The sequence below is a fragment of the Pholcus phalangioides genome, unplaced genomic scaffold (assembly GCF_987345545.1).
Source record: "Pholcus phalangioides strain wild (caught in Gottingen) unplaced genomic scaffold, Ppha-v1.0 ptg000022l_1, whole genome shotgun sequence".
In the NCBI taxonomy this organism is placed as follows: Eukaryota; Metazoa; Arthropoda; class Arachnida; order Araneae; family Pholcidae; genus Pholcus; species Pholcus phalangioides.
This window is the reverse complement of record NW_028301615.1, coordinates 6,700,347-6,726,962: the sequence shown is the minus strand read 5'-3', so window position 1 is coordinate 6,726,962 and position 26,616 is coordinate 6,700,347. Positions and strand designations below refer to the sequence as shown.

Sequence of the window (26,616 nt, the reverse complement as noted above, 5' to 3'; positions counted from 1 at the left end):
TCCACTTTTATACTCCCTGAATGCTCTTTTCTTTTCAAGATAAAGGTTCCGCACGCTATCCGTGAACCATAGAGGGTGTGATGTACAAACACGCTTTTTTCGAACAAAGGGTATGACGTCGTGCAAAACAGAGGACAGCTTCGTACTAAATTCTTCCCATTGACTTACCATCCCTACTGATTCCAACCGGTCTTTGAAAACTTCCACTAACCTTCTTCGCAAAACATCAAAGTTAGTTCTCCGAAAACAAGGAACCAGTCTTTTGTTATCAACCTTACCCGAGGAAAAGTTACAGTGAAATCTGACGATACGATGATCACTGGAAGAAAACTCTTCCCCCACCGAAACATGTTCAACTAGATCCTCAGAACTAGTAAGAACTAAATCCAAAATAGCAGTACCCCTAGTGGCTTCTGATACATGCTGATATAAAAAATTTTCGAGCACCAACTTAAGAAAGTCTCTTTCATACTGATTTCCAGATGAAAGGTTCTCCCAATCAATACCCGGGTAATTGAAATCCCCTAGTATGAGAACCCTCTTTCGCTTACACATGTAGGAAATTTCATCATGCATTTTGGCGATGTAGTTTTGATCCCTATTCGGTGGATTGTAACAAACCCCAACAATAAGCTTATGACGTCTTTTGTTCTCAAGTTCAACCCATATGGTTTCAATATCACTTCTCTGCACGTTACACTCTCTAGCCTTCAAACATGATTTCACGTATATCAACACTCCACCCCCTTTCCTATCAGATCTATTTCTCAAAAAAGTATCGTATCCGGAGATGTGTAAGAAAGATTCATCCCCATCGTTTGCCCAAGATTCTGTAATGGCTATAAGATCCAAGTCCTCCACAACTATCATAGTTTCTAAAAAATCTTTCTTGTTACCCAAGCTCCTGGCATTTATTAACAAACATTTTAATTTGCCCGGTGGTTTGTTGTCAATCGAGAAGCCATCCAAGTCAGAGGTGGGTAATTCCCCGTCAGTACTGTTGTGATTATCATTAACTAACCCGCATTCCCGACTACGTGGTCTGGGAGTAAAAAAACCTGACCTAAGACTATCGTAAACCTCCCAGACCCCTCTCTTATTTAGATGGATCCCATCCGAACGAAGCCACCTATCGGTAAATGCAGGAAGATCCAAGAACGTGACCCCAAGCGAGGAGCAAATGTCCTTCAGGCCTATATTGAATTGGTGGATCCTACTCCTATATCCCCTACTACCCCTTGGCAGCACTGGAATCACTGCCACATCTGAACCCCCCTCCCTAGCGGATAATAGTAAATCCCGGTATTCTGACAGAGACTCACTAATATTCGCTCCTACCTGATTTGTTCCCACCCACAGAATCACCCGCAAGGGCAACTTTCGGCGATGAAAAACGTCTCGAACGTTGCCAATCTTCCCCCCAGGAAGACAACAGCGCTCGAAACCCCGAAAATCCCTACACACTCGGTTCCCAAGTTCCCTAACCATAGAATCGCCGATGATTAAACCCCTATCACTATCCCCCTCTACCTCATCCACGACCACCCATTCGCCCTCTAAAATGTCGTTGTTCGTGGAGATTGCTTCTTCATCAACAGGTGGCTCGACGACCACAGGGTCCGTTATAACCGGGCCCTCTAGCACCCTAACTTTTTCCCGTAAAGCTTCGACCTCGAGTTCCAGCCTTTTCCTAACCAAGCACCCTTTACAATTGAAACTATCAGCTACTATACCCCTAGACCAGGGAAACCTCCCGTCGCAAGCTCTACACAACACTAGTCGAGGTCGAGGCATACTAACACTATTGCTAAAGCTAGATAATAATATATGACTTGTAGATAATAATAAAAATACTTAACAATAGGAAAATGAGAAACGTTAACTGGAAATTAAAATAATGTAAAATACATTACTATGCAAAATATACGTAAGAGACTATACGAAAAAATTACGTAAAGTAGAATGCTCAGCACTAAATCACGAAGAATAAAATAAATATGTATATAAAGAATACAACACCCTCTAAAAAAAGTATTAAGCTACGAAGTACAATTTATACTTATTAGAATTAGCTAACTATCTCAAAACACTAACACTACAACAATAGGCCCAAATGGAAGGAAAACAAAGTTATTGAGAGTACCCGGGAAAAAGTATACACTGTTTGCTAACACTAACGTCCAAAAACCTACGAACTTATATCAAAGAAGCGAGCGAACCTGGCGAAAAAACAACGAAAATGAAATGCGAACGAGAAAAATAAATATAAGTCGATCGAAAATACACAACGAAAATTTAAAATAAATGAGAGCAATATAATAAAAAAAAACCACTTATCTCACAATCCAACGTGCGCTAAAAAAAAAAGAAAATCACCGCAGAATATGACCCAACAATAAACAACACGCTAAGTAAAACTCACGAGAACGAAGAAAAACACAAAGAAAGACACAAAATGGCGCACTGGCGTGATGGATAATCCTTCGGTAATCCCCCGGCAACGGTTTCGGATAAAACTTCTTCTATTGGTCGGTGAGCGGAGCGCGATAATAGCACGTCCGTTCCCAACGACGGCGAAGACGATTATATCCAAACATTCAAACCCAAAGCGAATTAAAGACCCTTTATTAATACTCTTTGGTCAAACCCCATTAGACCGGAACTACAAGAGACCCGAGAAATCACTTTGTAATAACGAAATTTCGTTAGAAAGGAAAATTCCAGATTTTTATATTGTTCCTATGTAAACCTATCCGAGGGATTAGAAAAGTTTTCGTTAAAACGATATTTTTCCCGTTATAATTTTATTTGTTAAAATGAGAGTTGACTGTATTTCGTCTCAAGCTATTTTTTTACGTGTATTTGAAGGCTGCATGGGTAACAGGGCATATGACACTTTACTGTTGAGCCATTAGTCTTAGAGACATACCCAAGTAGAAAAAGTATCCAAATCACGTGTCCAACTCAAATATGTCATTCATGTTGTAAGGGGTTGTATAGCTATAAAAGAAAATAAAAAAACACTCTTTATACCGTCCCCGTGTGCCAAAGAACCCAATTAAGAAGTTGTTGTTTTGTCTTTCCTGATGCCAACTAAAATAATTTCCCGTTTCTAAGTGCAATATTCACCGAGATATGCGAATTTGAAAATTGAGGAAATTTGGGAAAAATCAGCATTCCATGTGGGTAAAATGGTTTCCCCTCATTTAATGCTGTTTTTTCCCAACTTTCTTCAAATACCTCAGCGAAAATTTTAACTTAGACACGTTGAGTTTTTTTGTGGGAGACCGGGAAACAACTTTCCAATTGGGTTTTGAGGCACAGGGTGTTCGCATAAAAAGTTAACATTTTTATTTTAATAACTATGTAACCCCTGACAACATGAATCAAATATCTGAGTACTACACATTATTCGGGTACTTTTTCCAACTGGAAGTATGCCCCTAGGACCAATGGTTCGCCAGTAAAATGCCATGTGCCCTGTATATTATAAGTGTGTATATAATAATTGTGAAATAATTGTGTTGGGTCAACTCGCATGTTGCTTCGTTCGCCTGCGAAAGAGCAGCCACGTTATGAACCAAAAAAGCCACTTGAAGGTAGCTTGTCATCCTACGAAATATCAGATTTTCACCGTATCGAAATTGGAGTCAACAAACTGATAATTTTCTTATTTGAAAATCTGATTATTTGTATTTTCCGATAGGCTTGAAATCCTGATAATGAATCATTATGTTCACACGAACAGTTTTGTCACTGCGTACATGATTTCTCTGGAATGAATGGTTCAAAGAAATATTTAAAAAATTTTCACACGTATTTTAGTTCATTTTTTTAAATTCACAACATGAACCTATATCCTTGATACAAGTATTATTGTTGAAAACGATGTGGAAGGTTGAACTTTTCAATTGTGATTCATTTGTGTGTGGCTACTCCCTCATTACTACTTTTATCCGCATGAAGAGAATAAAATTAACAAAACTGCTTGCTACCACTTTTTGCGATTTTTATCATTATAAGAATGCGTATTTTGGAAGCTACAACTGACATTTCTCCATGAAACCATAATCTTTTACACAAAAAAACTAATTTGGGGATAATAAAAATTTCATCCAGTACAGTAACTTGATGACATTGTGCCGTCTTCAAGCGCAGAGTTTACATTGATTAAAAATATTTTTTTTAATTGGACTGACACAACACATAAAACATACAAATCAAACTGAGAAAAACACAAAACAATAAACTTCACAAAAATTAACATTACGATGATAGATACACTTTGTGATCACAAGGGATTTATTCTATTTTTAATGTATTCTATTATGTTTATTTTGCTTTTTCGTTATTTTCATACATTAAAAATTAATCAAATTAAATTCAAAAATATTTATACTTCAGACAATTTTTGAATAACTATCTTCTAATGGACACATACGCACAATACGCCTGTCATCACGTGAAGTGGTGCACTGAGGTGGATGTGATCGAACACGTCGGTCCGTCGTACCCTCCTGCGTCCAACGATCACATATCCGCATTACAGTTGTTTGGTTTCGTCCAACACGACTACCGATTTCCCTGAAAGATAAACCACAATCTCGGTAGGCCACTATCCTTCCTCTGTCGAACTCGGATACTTGATCAAAAGATGGTCGCTGTTTTCTACGAGGCATGATTGATCGTTTTTTTGAAAAAACCACAAGAAAAACACAATTGCCGTACTTCAAATCGTCAAAATCTCCAAGCCTTAAATAGCGCTTTGAAGTGGCGCCACAGGCGCGCGTGATGTGCGTCTGCGCTGAAATTCTAATCACTTGCATATCTCACCTCCGTTAATGCATGTTGTAAATTTCATATTATTTGCATGCTTCCTTCAGGGTGTTGCATTTACGGTGGCCAGCAGTGTAAATTAAAAATATATGAAAAAAAAATTAAATTAAAAGTATTAAAAAATCATAATTGCATGTCATTCTAAATTAAAATAATCAATAGAGCCTATGAGAAAAAGCAGCAATACTAGTAGAAACAATGAAGATTTCATGCAAGAATGCAAACGGGAAAAAATCGATAAAAAGATGACACCTATTAATATGTTTTATCAAAAAAAGAAAGCTCAAACACTATCATATTATGTGCATATCTATATATATAAAATTGATTTTCTGTCTGTCTGTGTGTGTGTATGTTCTCTATACAAATCTACAATTTTAAATCGATCGTCACCAAATTTTGCATATATACCAAATGGGACCCGACTTGAACGATAGGCTACTTTAAAATTTCGCCAGAGCAGGGCAAATGCCCCAAATGGGCAAAAAACGGTTGGGCAACAATGGTTTTGGGGTCTCGAAAATCACTTTCCGAACGGTTACTTTGATTACCGTGGTTCCCTAGCAATGCGCTTCAGACTTGTATATGCCTTTACAATGGTTTGTCACTTCTCTAATCCTGTTAGCATAGGTATATGTATAATATTTATGCCTTTATAATGGTTTGCCACATTTTCAATACTCCCAGTAATGAGGCTTTTTGAATAGACATCATAATCATCATCAGCATCTGTTTGAGGGTCAGGAAAAGGGTGATCCTCATAGAAATCAGTGTTAAAATTGCAGATTTTACTGTAGAAATGCGGAAATTTGGCGGGGTTTTCCTCCACACATTAATAATTTTAAATTTTTTATTGAATTCTAGATTCTTGAAATATAGAGTTCGCTTAGACATGTAAGAAGCCCAGGAGATAAAATATGAAGTGATTAGCCAGACCTACTTTTGAGTAGAGATCCACGCAATAACGTAGAATTACGTTGATTTCAACTTTTTATTTATATCTTCTCAAGTATGGAAATTAATGTCTCCTTATTGTCTAACTGCATAAATTCACATATAGTTTAGATTGTTTTAAAATTAATTATGGGCTCATAAAGTACATCGAGGAAATTCCACAGTTTTAATATTTTTTGAAGCAGAAACCGGCAGATGAATAACTAGAACTTCGGGGGGGGGAGGGGGAGAATCGAAATACTTGGCACCCCTTAAAAAAGAAAAAAAAAATATTCATTTCTACGTTTCTTTAAATCTAGATTTGTTTATTTCATGAGTCGCGCAGTAAGTCGCCATATTGGTTCAACTTGAACACGGTTTGTATGTTCCTCAAAGAAAGAGGGATATATCACGTGATCCAAAAAGCCTAATTGAAGAAAACCCGTAACGCCACATATTCTTTGTGAATTATTCACAAAAATATTTAAAAAATTCACTTCTCTTACCTAATACCTAAGTTTTATAACTCTCTTCCCATTTAAATTAAGCATGCTTCTTCTCTTTGATATCTCCGTGCACTTTTAGTTTTTTTTTAGAACATTTGTTCCCACACTAATTAAAGTTATTGATTTTTTCCCATTATATTTACCATCTTAAATATTTTGCCTTTTCTCAATTATTAGCTCAATTATTCAAATCATACTTATAATCTCTAATTTTGATATTTAAAATGCACCAACCAAATGTTGCCACAATCATGTTACTACTAATTTTGTTTTTCCCCCTTCACCCATCTATTACTAGATATTTAACAATCAATTCTCCCCATTTATATTTGCGTTTAAATACAAGTGTATATACTGTTTATAAGTATTTCCCCCCCCCTTCACACATTGTACTTTTTTTTTTTTTATCAATAACCCATCGTCCAGTATGTGACAGTCATGTTCACCTTGGATGAAAAGTTGTCTCTCTTTGTATACGTATGCTCATACATCTCTTTGGCTAAATAAAAAAATAATAAAAAAAATAAAAAAATTGAAACAAATGTTTCATTTGTGAGAGAAATTCAAAGTATGAATATATTTGATGAAGTAATTTACAGAAGAAATTAATTTATTTTCGATGCATTACATGTGGATAGAAACGAAACCAAATAAACAACGAATATTGTTTTGAAGATGAAACACGATGCAACCCAGCGTAAAAGCCAAATCAAAACTGGTTTTTTTCCTTTACGTTAGCATATTTTTCCTCGCTTTTTCCCCTTCGGCCGGCTTGACGATTTAAAAAAATATACAGTATAAAGATGGGTTTTCCTAGGAGTAGAACTTTTGCGCCGTGTGCAGCGTGAAAAAGCTGTTTGGTTAAAAACCTGAAATTCAGGTTTTTTCCCAACAATCAGCGTTTTCACGCTGCGCGCTGTAGAAACCTGCTCCTAGGAAAACCAGGCTTTAGTACAGCAGCGGAAAACAGGCATGCACTATGAGCACCCTCCTGGCATGAGTAAACCTCGCCCACTGATTCGGAAAAAAAAAAATGGATGCCAAAACCAGGATGCACTATAATTGCACACTAAGTCTCTCTACAGAGAGCAAGCAACGCACAAGGCTTTCAATACAATACCTACATAGAGAAACTATCCATACTTAGATAAGACAACCATTTTTTTTTATGGACAGTATGTTTATATTTTATCATAAGTATTGATTTCTTTTGCTCTTATTGGATTGCTGTATTTTTGGTATAGGGCCCTACATAATGTTTAGATTGATATCTATATTTTTTTATGAGTATATTTTTTCAGCCACTTCATTGGGCATTTTGTCTGATATGGCCTTTGTATTCATATTGAACATGAAAATTGAGGCATCTGTCACTTTCACTTCCAGTATCAAAGTCAAGCGCCCATGTTTTTCAAACATGAAACATTCATAACGCAGACATTATAAGCATGCTACAGCCACGCAACACATACAACAGCGCTTTCCGGCATGTACCAGTCCGTGAAAAACTCCTCGGAGGAATTATTACGTGTGGTGTATATGAACGTTTCATAGTTGTAGTAGAATTCCATACCAGCCCAGCCCAGCTCGATAGAAACAACTGACTTGATCTAACTTTCTTTAAGGCCTGCATAATAGGAATCGTGACATATTTTGTTGGTAAGTCAGTGTACTAATAATAGTCACAAATGTATGTCTCGACATATTACATGTTAGAAGGAGGTGCTTCCAAAATCCTAAACAGGATTGAGTGACGAGATGCTAATGCTGGAGGAAGTTAACTAGATAAAAAACTCATGAGAGAGAGGAAAATGAGAGAAAAAACAAGTTAGAAATCTCTCAAATTATAGCCAACAGAGTGAATCGTTGATGTATAACGGTTGATTCCGTATGCTATGCTGATATTACCAGAAAAGACAAAGTTTTAATTTAACAGCTTAAATTATCAATTGATGCAAAAAAAGCTAAAAAAATTGATTTGTTGAAAACCGAATAAAAACCGTGCTTGAAACATACCCGGAAAAAACAAACATATTTTACTTTTAAATTAAAGTTTTCTGTAGTGGTGACCTGAGTTATCTGGACAAAAATTCAATTTTTGTTGCTTGATTTCGTAAACCCGTAGTATACAGTATAATCTGAAGAAATTTTAAGGGATGATACATAGCATAGAAACACGAAATACAAACTTCAAAATTGACATGAGCTGCATACGACGATAAGAAACGATTGAAACCAAACTAATGGGTGGAAGAGATTTTAGAAAAAAAATGTAATAACTCGGAGACAAAACGCAAAATTTCAGTATTAATGGACATGCAAGAAGACTGGCTTCGATTCCAGATGGAGACTACTACAATTTTCTTTCCTACAATCATTCTTTCCTTTATACCATTTTTCCAACGTTTTTTTCATCCCACAGCCCCAGTGCAATACAACTTACCTTCCCGCACCCCCCCCCCCCTTCGGATAATGTGTTTTCTATCTCTGCTTGAAAATTCAGTTTTTCTGTAATTTATTACATTAATCATCCATATAATAATGCTTAGCAGTCAGTCTACTTATATTTACATTTCATTCATGTAATTTGTGTGTAAGAATATTCTTAGAATCAGAAATTTTTAAATAAATCAAGATTTGTGGTTGCAAAAGCAAAAAATATAGCTGGAATAGCAAAAATATATACCTAAAAACAGTTCATAAAACAGGAAGGATCTAAAATGTATAAGAATGACTGTGTTTAAATCAGCCAATTCAATTGATTAGAGTCTAGATATTGAAGAATTTTTCGGGATCATTGACTCGAATTTCCCTGACATTGCATGAGGGGGGGGGGGGAATACGGTATTATTGCTTTCTTACCAGAGATACAGTTTCATTGCAACTGCTTACCTTATGGAAATAATTCTTTTCCTTCCAAATATGAAATTCTCTTCAGAAGCTACTTTTTTCAAATATTTCGATACAGCCATCTCCAAATATAATACCCGTTTTATTTGGAGATCGCTGTATCGAACTATAACGCACGTTTTCCGTGGGGTAATAGCAGTCGTTATATCGAACGTCGACTGCATAGATAAAACATTGCGGGGATCAGTCCGAAAGTTGCAGATTTGTATTGGGAACACACTCAACGACAAACAGAAGAAAAAAATCAATTTTATATAATATATATATTATTTTCTAACAAAACACAGACACCGTACCCTGCAATCAAAATAAAATGGAAATACAAGTGAAAGACAACACAACAAAACAATACATAAACTATGAAGCTCTTAGGGGATCAACTTGGTCCGTCCTACAGCGCAAAAAAAATTCTGTATACAATACACAATATAGTATAAAGATTTCTTTTATAAATGAATTTTTTTTAATTGCTCACAGGACAGTTCGAAGCCGATCTAACTCTTCAGAACGTTTGGGAATGCCTTTCTCTATCTAACAACAAATGTATGATCCAATGCATAAGCTCCGACGAGTTGCCGAACAAGATAAAGTTTTCAAGACCTATCGACACTGGGCAGGTGATAAATGCATTACCTTTTAATAGAAATCTGAGTGTTTCGTACACTCAAAAGATGAACTCCAATATTTAAGGGGTTACATACCTCTTAGCATGGGAAAAAGTTAAAGTATCATTAAAAATACTATTTAATCATTGATTTTTGATCACATATTTTTGATTATATATGCTATCCCTATACCAGTATATAAAACTTTACATATCTCGTATACTTAATTTTTTTTTAAATTTCAAAAAAATACAAAACAGCTTGCGCGCATGATAAAATGGCATGGTATCAATGCAACCATATAATATTTAAATTAAATTGAAGAAAAAAATGGTTCATTTCGTAAAATTAACTAAAAGATTTCAGATCCATATATAAATATTTGATTTATATATAAAAAAAATATTTTTAAATAATTTTTGAAAATTTAAATTAGAAATTAAATTTTAAATAAGAATGAGTCAATGAAATTTCAATCTTTTATTCCATTTTATGAAATGAACCGTTTTCATCATTTTAATTATAATATTGTATGGTTACATTGATGTCATGCCCTTTTATCATGCGTGAAAGCTGTTTTTAATTATTTTTTGAAAATTTTTAAAAAATTAGGTATCAGAAATGTTAAAAATTTTATACCAGCATAGGATAGCGTATTTTACCAAAAATATGTGAAAAAATTCTAAGAAATCAATGGCTAAATAGAATTTTTACTATTAATTTAACTTTTCCCCATATTAAGAGGTATGTGACCTTTAAGGTAGAAGTGTACACTTCTTCATTTATTCTAGAATTATTTCTTTCATAAATTCCAAAATTATTTCTTTCGTTTATTCTAGAATTACTTCTTTCATTAATTCCGGAATTATTTCTTTCATAAATTACGGGATTATTTCTTTCATTAATTCCAGAACTAATCGTTTTATGAGTATTCTGTTTTAATTTTTATGAGTGGTTAACGAATCATTGAGATTCGTCATGATCCTCATATAATGTGATGCACTTTCTTTCTTGAAGGAATGTATGTGTTGAATAAAGTTTTTTAAAAAGTTATTTTCCCATCAAAAAATAAGTAACGAGTGACAACATTATTTGTAGTTTTCTTGTGACGTCAAATCGATGTTTTGGCATAGAAATTTCACAATATGATGGGCTTTCTTTTATCTACTTGAGTTGAAATACAGACAGACTCAGTTATAACACCATTTTTTCCATTCATTCTAGAATTATTCCTTTCATTTATTCTAGAATTATTCCTTTCATTTATTCTAGAATTATTCCTTTCATTTATTCTAGAATTATTCCTTTCATTTATTCTAGAATTATTCCTTTCATTTATTCTAGAATTATTCCTTTCATTTATTCTAGAATTATTCCTTTCATTTATTCTAGAATTATTCCTTTCATTTATTCTAGAATTATTCCTTTCATTTATTCTAGAATTATTCCTTTCATTTATTCTAGAATTATTCCTTTCATTTATTCTAGAATTATTCCTTTCATTTATTCTAGAATTATTCCTTTCATTTATTCTAGAATTATTTATTTATTCTAGAATTATTTATTTATTCTAGAATTATTCCTTTATTTATTCTAGAATTATTCCTTTATTTATTCTAAAATTATTCCTTTATTTATTCTAAAATTATTCCTTTCATTTATTCTAGAATTATTCCTTTCATTTATTCTAGAATTATTCCTTTCATTTATTCTAGAATTATTCCTTTCATTTATTCTAGAATTATTCCTTTCATTTATTCTAGAATTATTCCTTTATTTATTCTGAAATTATTCCTTTATTTATTCTAAAATTATTCCTTTCATTTATTTTCTAGAATTATTCCTTTCATTTATTTTCTAGAATTATTCCTTTCATTTATTTTCTAGAATTATTCCTTTCATCAATTTCAAAAAATTATTTCTTTCATCAATTCCAAAAAATTATTTCTTTCATCGATTACAAAAAATTCATAAATTCAAATTTCATAAATTCCAAAACTATTTGTTTCATAAGTTCCGAAATTATTTCTTTCATTTATTCTAGAATTATTTCTCTCATTAATTCCAGAACTAATCGTTTTCAATGTTTTCAACCATTTTCTGAAAATGATCAGTGGGCCATAACAGAAGCTCTGAGGGCCAAATGCGGCCTGCGGGTCATGTGTTGAAGGCCCCTGCTCACAATGAGAGTCAGTGGTGACCGCCAATTACTAACGTTTATCGTTGAGGCGTCATTACAACCGAGTTTGACTGTACATTATTGAAATTCCCCGCATAAACGTATATTTTTATTCGCACTAAATCAGAATTTTTTTCATTTCTTTCTATTGTATAGGGTACGAGGCTGCCAAAATACTCCCAGCAATAAATCCTTGGCAAACTGCTTTTCGCTCGAATATTATCAATGCGAAAAGAAGACATGCCTTCAAGATTTGGAGTTTATCAATGCAAAGTAACTAAAATGACGTAACAACAGAGGTCGTAACCCTTAAATTGACACCTCTTTCGTTAGGTACAGAACCTTCTGCTTTTATTTCTACTAATGAAGTTTCTGTGAAATGACTATATATCCTATCGCTACGAAGTATGTAATATTGCTTTTATGTGTGGTTTAATTTCAGCGGAACTCGACATCACCCCTCACTATCGGGCAGTGAATGTCTGAACGGATGTGGAGCTGAAAGTAAACGTGCTGAAGAAACAAGATCTTCCGATCAGGTGGCGCCATAATGGGAAAAAATTACCAGCATCTTGGGATGACCAGTTGACAGTCACAATAAAGAATGTGAAAACTTCAGACTCAGGGATTTACGAAAGTTTCTACGAAGGTCGGAGAAGAGAAAGCTTGCATGCGCTGACAAGGCTCGTTGTCAGAGGTATCATGAAAATCCAGTGATTTCCAAAGCATGAGGATTTAATTTATTTTATATGTTACGGTAAATGTGATAAATCGGCTACCATGCATACTTACCCATCGTCTTGGTGATTTTGATAAATTTATTACTTTTACCGGCGAATATGCATGATATCCAAGTTTTGTAAGTGAATTTGATAAATACTTGAAATTTATCTGTGACTACTCATAATACCCTAGAGTAATTGGTGAATTTGGTAAACATAAAAAAATTCCAAATGAGTCTAGTACACAAATAAAACTCATGTGATGAACCAATATACATAGAATGTTAAAAATGATGAGAGATCAAAACCATTCAGAGAATGACAAAATCTGTGATATATGATGTATTAGTAAAGCAGTAAGTAAACAGTGATATCTTATTAGAAAAACTAAAAAATATATGAGTAAGAGGGATACGGAGTGATTGGTTCAGATCTTTTATAACAAATAGAAGAACTTAAATGACCGTTTTACTTACTGACCATTCAGAAGTCTGGGTGCCCACCATTAAATCTGCCTGTGACACCATAACCTAGAATTGTCCCTTACCAATCGATGCTGTTTTCCCTTTATAAAAGCAGTTAATTGCTGGTGTACCTATAATTCCTGATCGGATAGACTAAAATAATTATCTTTCTCGATTCTGCTTAGTTTGCTGAGCAATCTATTTGAACTTGGCCATATATTGCATATGGCCAAGTGAACTTGTGTGTGGCCATACACTCAAATCTATCTGAACTTAGTCAAATACGAATCAATCAGGATGTAATGCTTATTCCATAATTATACTTTTTTCTGCATTGCTAAATGTTATTAACATTATCAAATATTTTATTGCTATTATCAGTTTTTATTTCACACAATAAATAAACATTGAATTTCTCCATATGTATACTAATAATAGAGCACAAAAAAGATATGCAATGTTCCAGGATTCAAGGATAATCCATAAATCAATATTATGTTTATTTTAAATAAATTGAAACATAACAAGTAATATAGCTGTATATAGCTACAAGTAATATAGCTATAAGTACATAAATGGCTAAGACGCCATTTGCCGTCGCTGCCATACGTAATGGTGTTGCCTACGACGGCATTTGCCAACCCGCAGACTTTTCGGTCTTTTTCACATAGATATGACGAAATAATTTGTCATACATGTGCTGCCATCTCTGTACAGGCATTATTCTACTTTATTATCTCATCACTAGATGGAGTTGACAATTATATTTCAAGGTCTGAGATTATTATTACTACTGTCTTTGTCATGCTTTGCAAAGCTGCATCCCCATCGTTTTTGTTTCAATGTCCAACTCCCTTGCGAAGATGCATCTGTTTTATTACTCACTAGCTATAATACCCGGCGCTGCCCGGGTTTTCTTCAATGAGGCTGTTAGAAACACGTGATATCTCCCTCTTTCTTTGAGAGACATGCAAACCGTGTCTAAGTTAACCAATATGGCGACTTCCTGTGCGACTCATGAAATAAACAAATCTAGATTTAAAGAAACATAGAAATGAATATATACTTTTCTTTCCTTTTTTAAGGGGCGCTATGTATTTCTTCCCTCCCTCCAAACTTCAAGTTAATTATCTGCCTGTTTCAGCTTTCAAAAATGCTTAATTAAAGCTGAGGAATTTTTTCGATGTACTTTTTATGGGCCCATAATTAATTTTAAAACAACCTAAACTGTATGAATTGATGCAGTTGAATATCAAAAGATAATACGGGGACATTAATTTTTCATGCTTGAGAAGATATAAATAAAAAGTTGAAATCAATGTTATTGAATGGATATCCAACTCAAAAGTAGGACCTGCTAATTACTTCATATTCAATCTCCTGGGCTTAGTATACCTCTAAGCAAACACAATATTTCAGAAATCGGGAATTCTATACAATTTTTAAAATTATTGATGTGGCGGAAAACCCCACCAAATTTCATCATTTCTACAGTAAAATCGGCAATTTTAACAGTGATTTCTATGAGTCTCACCCTTTTCCGACCCTCAAAGCGATGCTGATGATGATTATGACGTCTATTCAAAACGCCTCATTATTGAAAGTATTGAAATGTAATTGTATTGAATAGTAGTATTGTGTAGTATTGAAAGTATTGGCAAACCATTATAAAGGCATAAACTATTATACATATACATATACTAACAGGATTAAAGAAGTGACAAACCATTGTAAAGGCATATACACGTCTGAAACGCATTGCTAGGGAACCACGGTAACCAAAGTAAATGTTCGGAAAGTGATTGTTGAGGCCCAAAAACCATTTTTGCCCGACAGTTTTTTTGCCGTTTGGGGCATTTGCCCTGCTCTGACGAAATTTTAAAGTAGCCTATTGTTCAAGTCAGGTCCCATTTGGTATATATGCAAAATTTGGCGACGATCCATCTAAAATTGTAGATTTGTATAGAGAACATACATACACACACACACACAGACAGAAAATCAATTTTATATATATAGATATATCTTTTAGCAAAGATTCAACTACTATGGTTCCACATAAATCCATCAACAGCATTTCTTTCAGTCACAGGACATTATGACCACCCCTCCCCCCATTTGGGGTGTCATATTATGTCACGACACATTTGAGCTATAAAAAAACATGCTATAAAAAAATATTTTAATATTTCAAACTTCCAAGAAAAGGGAAAAAGCGCGCATCTTCAAAAAAAAGTGGGCACTGCGGGTAACGCTCGGAGAAATTAATTGGACAGTTGACCGGTTAAGAAGGTCTCTTTGCGTTCTCCTAAAGTCATTCTTTCGCATTTAGTCCATTCTGAACTGGCATGTGCCGTACGGTTTTGGAGGCCATATACCTACAAAGAGACATAAAATTGCTCAAGGGGTGCAGAGAAGAGCTACGCATTCCTCTTATTGGCATACAAAGGCATGAGCTATGAAAAAAGACTTGATTTCTTGAATATGTTGACATTTTGAGGAAGATATGTGTAGGGGATATAATTGAAGTGTTTAAAATTTTCTGAATGAGATGGACAACAAATTATTAATGTACCGTCTCTTAATCAACTGCTTTAACAACGGCACACCAGTTATCATTTAGTGAGGAACAATTCTAGGTTCACAATATCTATATTGCTTGAAGTGTCATAAGGAATTTTTCTCAAATAGGATTGCTAATAAATGGAATAGCTTACTTCTAGGGATTGTGAATTTTAACACAATTGACATGCTAAAGAAAAAAGTATGATAAACATAGCGGAATAAATCAAAAAGCTTACTCAGATAAGACAATCATAATCTTTTTAATGGGCAGGTTATTATATAGTAGCGTTTCTCAACTTACGGTCTGTGACGATGGCATAGGTGGTCCGAAGGCAAATTTGATAATCTCATTCCCACTGAATGAAAAATTATTCAATTGTTGTAATTGATATGAACAATATTCATATGGGTTCAAATAAAAATTATTCCTTCATACATCACCATACCCCCATAAAATAAAATGCAAGAAATTGTCTGGTTCATACAAAACTTTCAAAATGAAAAGTAAGGAGTTTTTAAGGACTTTTTAAGGAGTTTCAAGCTGTTTTTAAGGAGTCATGGCAAACTTCATAACTTACAAGTTTTACAGCAAAAAAAGGGGCGGGGCACATATGCAAATTTATTTTTAATTTGCAAACAAACTTTCCCTCTTCTCAAAAATGTAGATGTAGAAGTGGTTCAAAAATTTCAAGTTTTGATTTGTTACCCAGCATCATAAGAATTCATAAAATAATCAATCCACATGAATGCTTTCTGTCGTCACCAAAGTGTTCTAAAACCTTCAAGTATTAGTCAAAAATATAACTCATAACAGCATCACATAAATTATAAAAATTCTAAAAGTGATATTCATTCCCCTTCCAATTATTCAAAATAAAAACCACAGCCGACAAAGATTTTTCTTACAAAATTATTTATATTTGTAGCAACCCTAGGCGCACACACACTTCCAGCACAACTTCCTAGATAGTAAATTGCCCATAGATGGTAATAGACCTGAGTTGTGCTTGGTTTGAAAGAAAGAAAGCCCCCCCCCCCCGGAAATCACTCACTCAAACAATCTGGGAATGTGCCGCGTGCCGCTCAATTGAAGTAAGAATTTGCCAGGAGCCACTTGAGGCAGGCCACATTTAGGCCATGTGTTGAGCACATGTATGCTTTAAAATAAGGGGCTGTTCAAGTATTAGGTCAGCAAATTTTCAGCAATTTTTGACTCACCCCTCTTGTCAGAAAAAGTCAGCAAAACTCTCACCCTCCCCCGTCAGCGCTCTGTCCCCTTCCTCTTAATGCTTATTGGTGGAATCTGAATTGGGGGCTCCCCCCCAGATGATCAAAAATTTATTATTTTAATCCACAAAATATTTTTTAAAAGAATTGTAAAAATATTTTTTGCAATTTCAAAACAAAATATCTTCATATGTTATTATAATCAATTTTTGTTAATTTCAATGCTATTTGAAGGCTAAGAACCCGAAATTGCTCAAGAAATTCATTGCGACCCTACCTCTCTAAGCCCTTGGTAACCCTTGACCTGCGGTAAACATTCGGCCTGTGCGGACCAAATGTGGCCCTGGCGTTATGATGTGGCCTGCCCCTAAATCTATTTTTGTAACAATGAACCAAGTGACACATTTACAGATCGCTTAAGTGACTCGTGGCACAATTCCAGACTATTTAAGCGATCTGTGGCACATTAAGCGATCCCTTGAGTGACATGTGACAAAGTTTTAGAGCATTGGTCCTGCCACCAGTGCGGTTCTACATCACTCAAGTAATCCGCGGCACATTCCCAGATTACTTGAGTGATCTGCGGCATAATCACGGATCACTTATATGATGCGCGGCACAGCTCCAGAGCATTTGGATCCTCTAAGTATTTGAAGATAACTAGAGTGGCTCTGTAGGGGACTCAATAGGGAGAAAGTTAGTTCAGGTGCCCACAAACTAGTAAAAAGATTTACTCATTTTTCGCGCACCGAGTAAGATGCCATTGAGAATATTTCATATTTTTTATAAAGGGTTTGGTTGATGACGTAAGAATTATCCAACCCCCCCTCCACGTCATCAAGTCAGCAAATCGAAAATCCCCCATCCATGCTGACGTAACATTTGAATGACCCCTAACATAAAGATACCCTAAAGTTATTTTCTGAAGGTTAAAAAAAGTGGGTTCAGCTATAGCGGCTGATCGGCTCGTCCTCCCCCCCCCCCCTCCTGTAAAACCAGACATGGCTCGGGCTGTCACTTTTAAAAGCCGGGTTTTACTAGCAGGTTTTCTATGCCGCGTGCAACGTGAATAACCCAGCGCGACATGACGTCTATTCATCAATATGAAAAGCAGTACGACTGTTTTCCTACAGAGCACAATACGGCTCACGACAGCGCTTTACGTCGGGCGTGATTGGCAGACTGCTTCGGGAGGAGTTAAGCGTCATGTGCCGCGCGTTTCAGCGATCTTCCCTTCATTTTCGTGTTGTGTATATGACGCCAGGGTCATATACTATATAGCCGTCCTGAGCCGATGCGTCACGCTTGGAAAACGCAAATGCGTAACGTCATTATGTAACTCATTTCTGCCGACATGAAATGATCCAGATAGGTTCACGCGGCACAAAAAGCCTACTCCTAGGAAAACCTGGCTTCAGGGATGAACGCTCGTTACGGGATCCCAGGAGAGAGAAACCCATTGTCTCTCATAGAATCTCTTGTGCATGGATAGAGCCTGTTCCTCTTTTTTTGCCTTTTTATTTACGGCAACCAATCTGCGAAACAGATTCGCTTTCCCACTGGACTTCAGTTTTTAGCCCTTTAAGGCGCGGCAGTGAAAAGATACGCTTGTCGTCGTCCCTTACTCCAGTGGAACTGAAAATTTTTTTCCTTTCTTCCTTTTCAGTAGCGAGTTGTAATGTGAATAAAACACATAAAAAAAAACTGCGGAAAGCAGTGACATTTTGCGGTTTCTCGGAATTTTCGTAGTGAGATATTGGCTGTAAGCAAATGGGAAGGAGGGATAAAATAGGAATAGTAGGAGAGAATTGCAGTAAAAAAAAAGACGATTGCAGCGAAAGTAGGAAAATAGTAGGAAAAATAGGAAGGCTGCGAGGTCTGCACTCAGTATACTGCGTAATATAGGAGGTTCGAGACATCATTTCGCCGCATAAGTAAAAACTTAAAAAAACTTTCTCACCACTGGTCATGGGGGAATTTTAGGCTACTGGTTCAGCGGAGTGATGTCGTTCTACGGACCATAGATTTCCAACACTGACCAGTTTGCGACATGGGCATGAAAACACGTCAAAACTAGCGATTCGGTAAAAAATCACATTTTTAGAAGCAAAAGCGTATAATCATATTAATTTACTAAATACGACAAAATCGTAACGGTTGTTAGGTATGCACAACCATTGGATGTTCCAATCCCATCCCCTGCTTTCACATTTCCTATTACAAAGGGAGATAGCTTTTTTTTTCACTTTTCTTCCTCTTTATATTCGGGGGTAGCTTCCTCTTATTTTTCTAGGCAATGCCTATTCTAAGAAAGATCATCCATCCCTTAAGAGAAAAAAAAAAGGACTTTTTCAGGCATGGCTGCAAAATGTATGGAGTTATAAGGGCCCTTCCAGAGGGAAATGAAAAGTCAGGAGTTTGTAAGGATGTGCGAACCCTGTGTCATCAAAAGCATTGTCGCAAGTCAGCAAAATTCCAAATTGTTCATTAAAATCACTGAAAAGTTGAGTAAAAACATTAAATCCTACAAATATGCAAGATGAATATGTATTTGTATTTACAGCTACAATTATCGTAAGTCATAAAACTACTGTATATTCACGATTTATCATTAAAAATCACGATATAACATGATAAGCATCATTGAAAACAGGACAAATAGATAAAACAATTCTGAACTAAAAATGCGGAATGTGCCATAATTCGAGGTACAAGATGTCCGTCGAATCATTTCAGTCATTTTCCTTGTCCTTGGTTTCAGAAAGGTGGGAAAACACTGTTATATAGTATTATTTATTAGTTTTTTCTTTTGTGATACATGCATGAAAGAAAAGCCCTTTTTTTTATATTGGGTGGGTGTATATTCGTCATATCTGAAATCATATTTTTAAGGGCATTTTTTTTCAGCCACATTATCGACAAATTTGCCTGTGGCCTTTGTATTCATATAATAATTTGGTTGTAACATCATTCACAAACTCAATTACAATGACTGCAATTTTCTATTAATTAGCAAATAATTACTGAAGCAATGGAATACTTACTTTTAAGCATAATCTTATTGCTTCTATTAGAAAATCAGACGAATGTTTGTTGAAATAGCAGGAGTTTTTTTCAACAATGAACTTCTCAAAAACATTGGAAGTTGGTTCTGTTGAAGACCGGAAATCCTTTCCCAGAAGCCATGAAAAAAGACGCCTGAGATAAAAATATTGATGAAAATTCTTTTAGACTAAATGAATAAATGACATGTGTGAGAAATGTGTATAATAGGATCTAATTTAGTTGAAATGCAGCCATAAGGCCTTACAATTTTTTTTCTAACTCCACAGCCTTAATCCCAGAAAGTAGGAAAGTACATTGAAAGCATCTCGGAGAGAGAATACAGGTCTGTTAATAGAAAATATGTGTGTACATTTTATCTTTCTTTTCAAAACTTTTAAAGAACTGGACTCAATGTATTATCTACTTCGCTTAGAAATCAATTGGTGAAAGATAAAACCTTTTTTTCATAGTTTTGAGTTAAATCACATTTTTTTTTCATCTTGAAAGAAATAGCATATAACCGCACTCAAGATGGTGACTCACCAAATCTTTCCTGTTTTATCTCTATTCTGATTCCTTAAGTAGTTTAAATGCGTTTTAACAATTAAATTTTGTGGGTATTTTTTCTCAACTGTAACTACCACAAAATTTTGAATGCAATTATACCATTGAAACCTTGTGGAATGTTTATTATATGGGGGGAGGTAAGTTTCAAATGTTCATTTGTTTGATTTTCACATTTATAAGACATTTTGAAATAGTCTTTCCAATTTTCCATAAATGAAGTTAAACTGTAGGATAGACAAAAGACCAACAACATAAGTACACCCAAAATGTTATTAAAACAACAGCTAGATGCGTTTCGTAATGATGTGAAGTTCCTTCTTAAGTAGCATAAATACAAATATAACGCCACAATAGGCAAAAAAAGCCCAATGAGGTGGCTGAGAAAAAGATGCCCATAACAAATATGGATGTCATATATTGTCTAAAAAAAAAAACCCAGCAATTATAACCTCATAGAGCAGAGGTTGATCGCTACTGGACGCCGACCACGTATGGAGGATAAAATGATGGAGCCAATTTTGTCAGAGAATGCGATAATGGTGATGATAATAGATGAAAATATTATTATAGCAATTGTTGTCAGATTTTGGGAAAAGTGATGTGATATTTAGGTTACAAGTTAGTTGTTAGGTTACAAGTTTTTTTATTTTTTAATGTGGAGTGATTCGTAAAAATCCAAGTTGAAAAATAAGGGATAATTTTAAATGATTTTAGGTGACAAAAATGTCAAATATATGGTCAAAGGACAGCTGTACAGTCTAATGAGCAAAGCCAAATAAGAACTTAAACACAACTTTATTTACATAAAACATATTAATCATGAGTGTTCTTCTTACCAACAATATTGTAGATCCTTCTCAGTTGTGGTTTATATGGTTCTAGTTAATTCTTTCTTAAAACAAATCTCTTCCGAAAGCAGAGTATTTTCCATTGTTCTGAGCTCTCTGCTGACTGAAAATTCTTCATACTGTTTTCTATGAAAAAGGGTTATTTTCTTGAAATTCTTCCAGAGATGGTTCTGCGACGTATGTCACAGTTGTGGTGTGCTGGCGCCCTCAGTTCATATTTCACTCGCCAGATGCCGTCGCCATACCATAGTGTACTTCCATACTCAGTATATATTTTTCCTTTCTTGTACGAAGTGTACAACTCCACGACGGCATTTATTTTTATCAGTTGTTGTCTACACACACTGGAGACGAGGCACGTTGGTATCTCGGGTCGCGAAAATGATTCTCATGTTGTAAATTATTAAATATGCTTAATTTAATTAAAACTTAAATTTATATTTCTGATTCTCCTGGAGTCGTCTATACGTCTTACAACTGGTGACCTTTTCCATGTTCCTACACGTGACAAGTTTCGACATCATACTGACAAACTGCTACGGTGCCACAGCGTTGTCTTCACATCAATCCGGATGCATCCGTAAACTTCAATTTTTCTCTTAATGTCGTAACACTCAAGTTGAACGTTTGAAAGGAAGCCGTCCGTATTTATTCTGCATTATTTTTGTCATATAGTATATCTTCCCTCTCGACCATGCCTCAGACTGACGACCAAAATTTGCTCGCACCAGCAGCGCAAATCGCCCGCGTAGCAGTAAAACCCCCTCCGTTTTGGAAAGCGAATCCAACTCTGTGGTTCAGCCAAGTGGAGGCACAATTGGCACTCGCAAACATTACCACGGACACTACTAAATTCCATCACGTTGTTTCGGTTGTAGAGTAGGACGTTCTCGCATCGGCCAGCCAGCAATCTCATTCTTAACCAGCCAACAGAGGACAAGTACGAGGCTCTGAAAAAAAGACTTATCGACTCACACTCGCAAAGCAAAACCTTGAGAATTCGCACACTGCTACAAGGACTGGAACTCTGTGACGAACGCCCATCACAACTTCTAACACGCATGCGTGCGTTAGCTGGAGGTAGTGTGGGAGAACCTCTACTCAAATCACTGTGGCTCGTCAGGCTGCCGAGTACTACCCAAAGTGTCCTCGCCACGTTAGGAGGTGACGTCAACCAGCTAGCAGCCATCGCCGACAAAATTTGTGACCTGCGCCCTTCCGGCGCAAGTCACTGCTATACAGGTGCCACCACAACAATCGGAACTGTCGAGGCAAGTGGCACAACTAACCAAGCAAGTGAGTGAGCTAATGGCTGTCGTCCATGCAGCTATGACCGTAGCCCCCACTACCCCCGAAGGAGCAGCTCAAGAAATCGACAGTACAAAGAGCCGGAGAACAATATGTGTTTTTACCATAGGAACTTCGGTTCAAGAGTCAGGAAATGTAACCTTCCATGTGATTACCGTGCCCAGCCGGAAAACTGAAACAGCGATCACTAAACGCCCACAACAGCGATCGCTATATCGACAGAATTGTTTTGGCCGACCAGACTTCGAAAACAAAATTTCTTGTAGCCACAGGTGCTGATATTTCTGTGCTTCAGAAGAACTTTGTACCTCAAGCCAAAACGCCAGCGAACTTGCTACTATTTGCCGCGAACGGCAAGAAAATTCCAACTTTTGGCACTAAAAGGCTTACCCTCGATCTGAAACTACGCCGTCCCTTTATATGGACATTCATCGTGGCAGACGTACAACAACCTATCGTCAGGATCGACTTCCTGCAACACTTCAACCTACTAGTTGATGCCAAGAACTCTCATCTCATTGATGGTAACAGTAACCTTTCTTCCTCTGGCAAACCACCTAGTTCTCAATTGTCGTCAACCACCATCAGTCTTCTTTTGGGTGATTCTCAGTTCCATGAAGTTCTTGCGAAGTATCCAGAGATAACCAATCCGTCTCAACTATCCAACAGAGCAGAATTTTCGACAATATATCACCACATTGAAACTAAAGGACAACCTGTCTTTTGCAAACCTAGGCCCCTGTCACCTGAGTTGTTGAAGATAGCTCGAAAAGAATTTGAATTTCTGATGTCAGCTGGAATAATTCGACCATCAAAATCGCCTTGGGCAAGTCCTCTGCATATGGTTCGCAAAGCTAACGGCGAATGGAGTCCATGTGGAGACTACTGTCGCTTGAATTCTATTACTGTGCCCGACCGTTATCCAGTGCCACATCTGCAAGACTGCACGCAAGCATTTCATGGCGAGACGATCTTTTCAACTCTGGATTTTCCCCGCGCGTATCATCAAATCCCAGTGAATCCAGAAGACGTCCCAAAAACAGCAGTCACTACTCCTTTTGGGCTGTTTGAATTCACTTGCATGACGTTTGGCCCCCGCAATGCTGGCCAAAGCTTCCAACGATTCATGCACCAAATCCTTTTTGGACTCGACTTCTGCGTCCCATACTTTGACGATCTCCTGATAGCATCAACCAGTGAAGAAGAACACGTTCAACATCTACACCAAGTCTTCTCTCGATTGAAACACCATGGTCTTCAACTCAACCCATCAAAATGTGTACTCGGAAGAAGTGAAGTGAAGTTCCTAGGATGCCTTATTACTTTGCCCGGAGTGAAACCCCTTCCAGAGAAGGTCCAAGTTATTAGAGTTTTCCCAAAACCCAATACAGTCAACGAACTCCGACGTTTCCTGGCAATGCTCAACTTCTACAGGCGTTTCCTCTCGCAAGCTACACACACTCAAGCAACACTACATGAACTCCTCATAGATTCCAAGAAGAACGACAATTGGCCTATTCCTTGGACAGACTCTGCTGTTGCAGCATTCGAGAAGTCGAAATCAGATTTCGCCAATGCTGCCGCACTAATATATCACTCTCCCGATCATAAGTTATTAGTTTAGTCGACGCATCTAACGTTGCTATAGGCGCTGTTCTTCAGTCCCACACAAATTCTAGTTTACAGCCCTTGGCCTTCTTTTCTTGCAAACTGAAGCCTGCCGAATGTAACTACTCTACATATGACCGAGAGCCCCTGGGTATATATTCAGCGGTTCAACATTTTCGCCACTACCTGGAAGGCACCAACTTCATAATCTTCACAGACCACCGTCCCCTGGTATACGCCTTTCAGAAGAATTCCAATTCCTGCTCTCCTCGCCAACTTCAGCGTCTGGACTACATTGGCCAGTTCAGTACTGACACCCGACACATTTCTGGCTCTAGCAATGTAGTCGCTGACACACTGTCCCGCATCAATGAAATGAATCTCCAATGCCCGAACCACACAGAACTTGCTACAGCTCTGGCAGTAGTTATATTATAGTAATATTATCTGCGACACTAGCACCGGAAGTGTTTGCCCGTATGTGCCACATAAACTGTGACGTTAAGTCTTCACATTCCTTCACAACCTGTCTCATCCTGGTATCCGTGCTTCAAAATGACTAATCCAGGAACGCTTCATCTGGCCTTCTATGCTGAAAGATGGTGCAGAATGGACCAGGTCATGTGCCCAATGCCAAAAATGTAAAGTGAACTCGCAGTTCGCTGCAGATGTTTAACCTGCCCTCTGCAAGATTCGATCATGTGCACACAGACCTAGTAGGTCCACTTTCACCATCAGACGGTTACAGATATCTCTTAACGTGTGTCGACAGATATACCAGATAGCCAGAAGCATACCTTATTCAAGATATATCTGCTGACACAGTTGCTCGAACATTTGTCTCAGGATGGGTCTGAAGATTCTGCATCCCGTCTAATATTACCACAGACCAGGGCAGACAGTTTGAGTCCAACCTCTTCAGGGCACTTATAGCTCTCCTTGGTGCCCGGCGCATTAGAACAACTCCATACCATCCGGCGTCCAAAGGCTTAGTGGAACGGTTTGACCGTTCACTAACAGTCTTTAATGTGCCACTCCAACAAGCGTTGGACTGAAACACTACCAATCGTGTTACTAGGTCTTCGCTCTGCCTACAAAACTGATCTTCACAGTACTTGTGCTGAACTAGTGTATGGCACCACCCTTAGGCTACCAGGTCAACTGTTGTGCCCGTCGACACCGTGCCAAGCTGAAGATCCCAGCTGCTTTGTTGAACAACAGCGCCACACTATGGCCAAGTTGCAGCCAGTACCAACTTCAACTCACTCTACAGGTTCTACTACATGTTTCAAACATCCAGCACTGTCAACCTGCACTCATGTCTTCCTCAGAGTTGACTCAAACCTCCACTGACTCCACCTTATGATGGCCCGTATCCAGTTTTGTCTCAAACTGACAAACTAATCACTCTGGATGTAAATGGCAAGAGATCAACTGTCAGCCTGGACAGAGTTAAACCATGTTTCTTGGACATTGCAGAAACCAACTCTGACCAAAACCAACCATTAACCCTAACGGCGTCAAATCTTCCGAACATGACTGAAGAACAAAAAGGACTGTGATGAAAAAAAATCTGGTGTCATACGACTCGTTCAGGGCGAACTGTCCGATTCAACTTTAAATATCGTGATTGTGTCTAAACATTGTAATCGCCTTAATTTCTCTGTACCTCCAGTACACGTTGGGGGGGGGGAGAGTACCTGTGGTGTGCTGGAGCCCTCGGTTCATATTTCACTCGCCATACCATAGTGTACTTCCATACTCAGTACATATTTCTCCTTTCTTGTACGAAGTGTACAACTCCCCGACAGCATTTATTTTTATCAGTTGTTGTCTACGCAAGCCGGAGACAAGGCACGTTGGTATCTCGGGTCGCGAAAACGATTCTCATGTTGTAAATTATTAAATATGTTTAATGTAATTAAAACTTAAATTTATACTTCTGATTTTCCTGGAGTCGTCTATATGTCTTACACAGTTCTTGGCATAATGGATAATTAGCTCTAGTTTCTATTTTACAAGTGTCGATTGAGGAGGTTTGTAATGCAGTAAATGTAATAAAAAGGGAAATCCATTCCCACGAGTAATAGCTACAAGAAGGAAGGTGCTATATAGAAAAAGTTACGGGTGTAGTTTGTTTATAGCTTGGTGATCTTATTTTTCTGTTTTGGAATGGTTAGAGATTTTCGAACTATCCTCAAAACTTCTGCTATTGCATTGGCACCCAAGGGAGGAGAGGAATTTTTGCATTAAAAAACTGAAGAAATCCTTCCTCTAATAGGCAGAGATAGAC

The 26,616-nt window shown here is 36.8% G+C and overlaps 1 protein-coding gene across 6 annotated transcripts in view; it reads right to left on the bottom strand.

Moving 5' to 3' along the window:
* LOC149069409 (protein DOP1A) overlaps positions 1 to 26,616 on the bottom strand; it is a 727,510-nt gene that overhangs the window by 634,309 nt on the left and 66,585 nt on the right. For all 6 annotated transcript variants that reach the window (XR_016195089.1, XM_089250153.1, XM_089250154.1 and 3 more), the window contains exon 6: positions 19,992 to 20,145. Coding sequence is in view for 5 of the 6 variants with exons in the window: in XM_089250153.1 (XP_089106279.1) it covers positions 19,992 to 20,145 (154 nt within the window). In the remaining variant the exon portion in view is untranslated. The remainder of the gene's footprint in view (positions 1 to 19,991; positions 20,146 to 26,616) is intronic.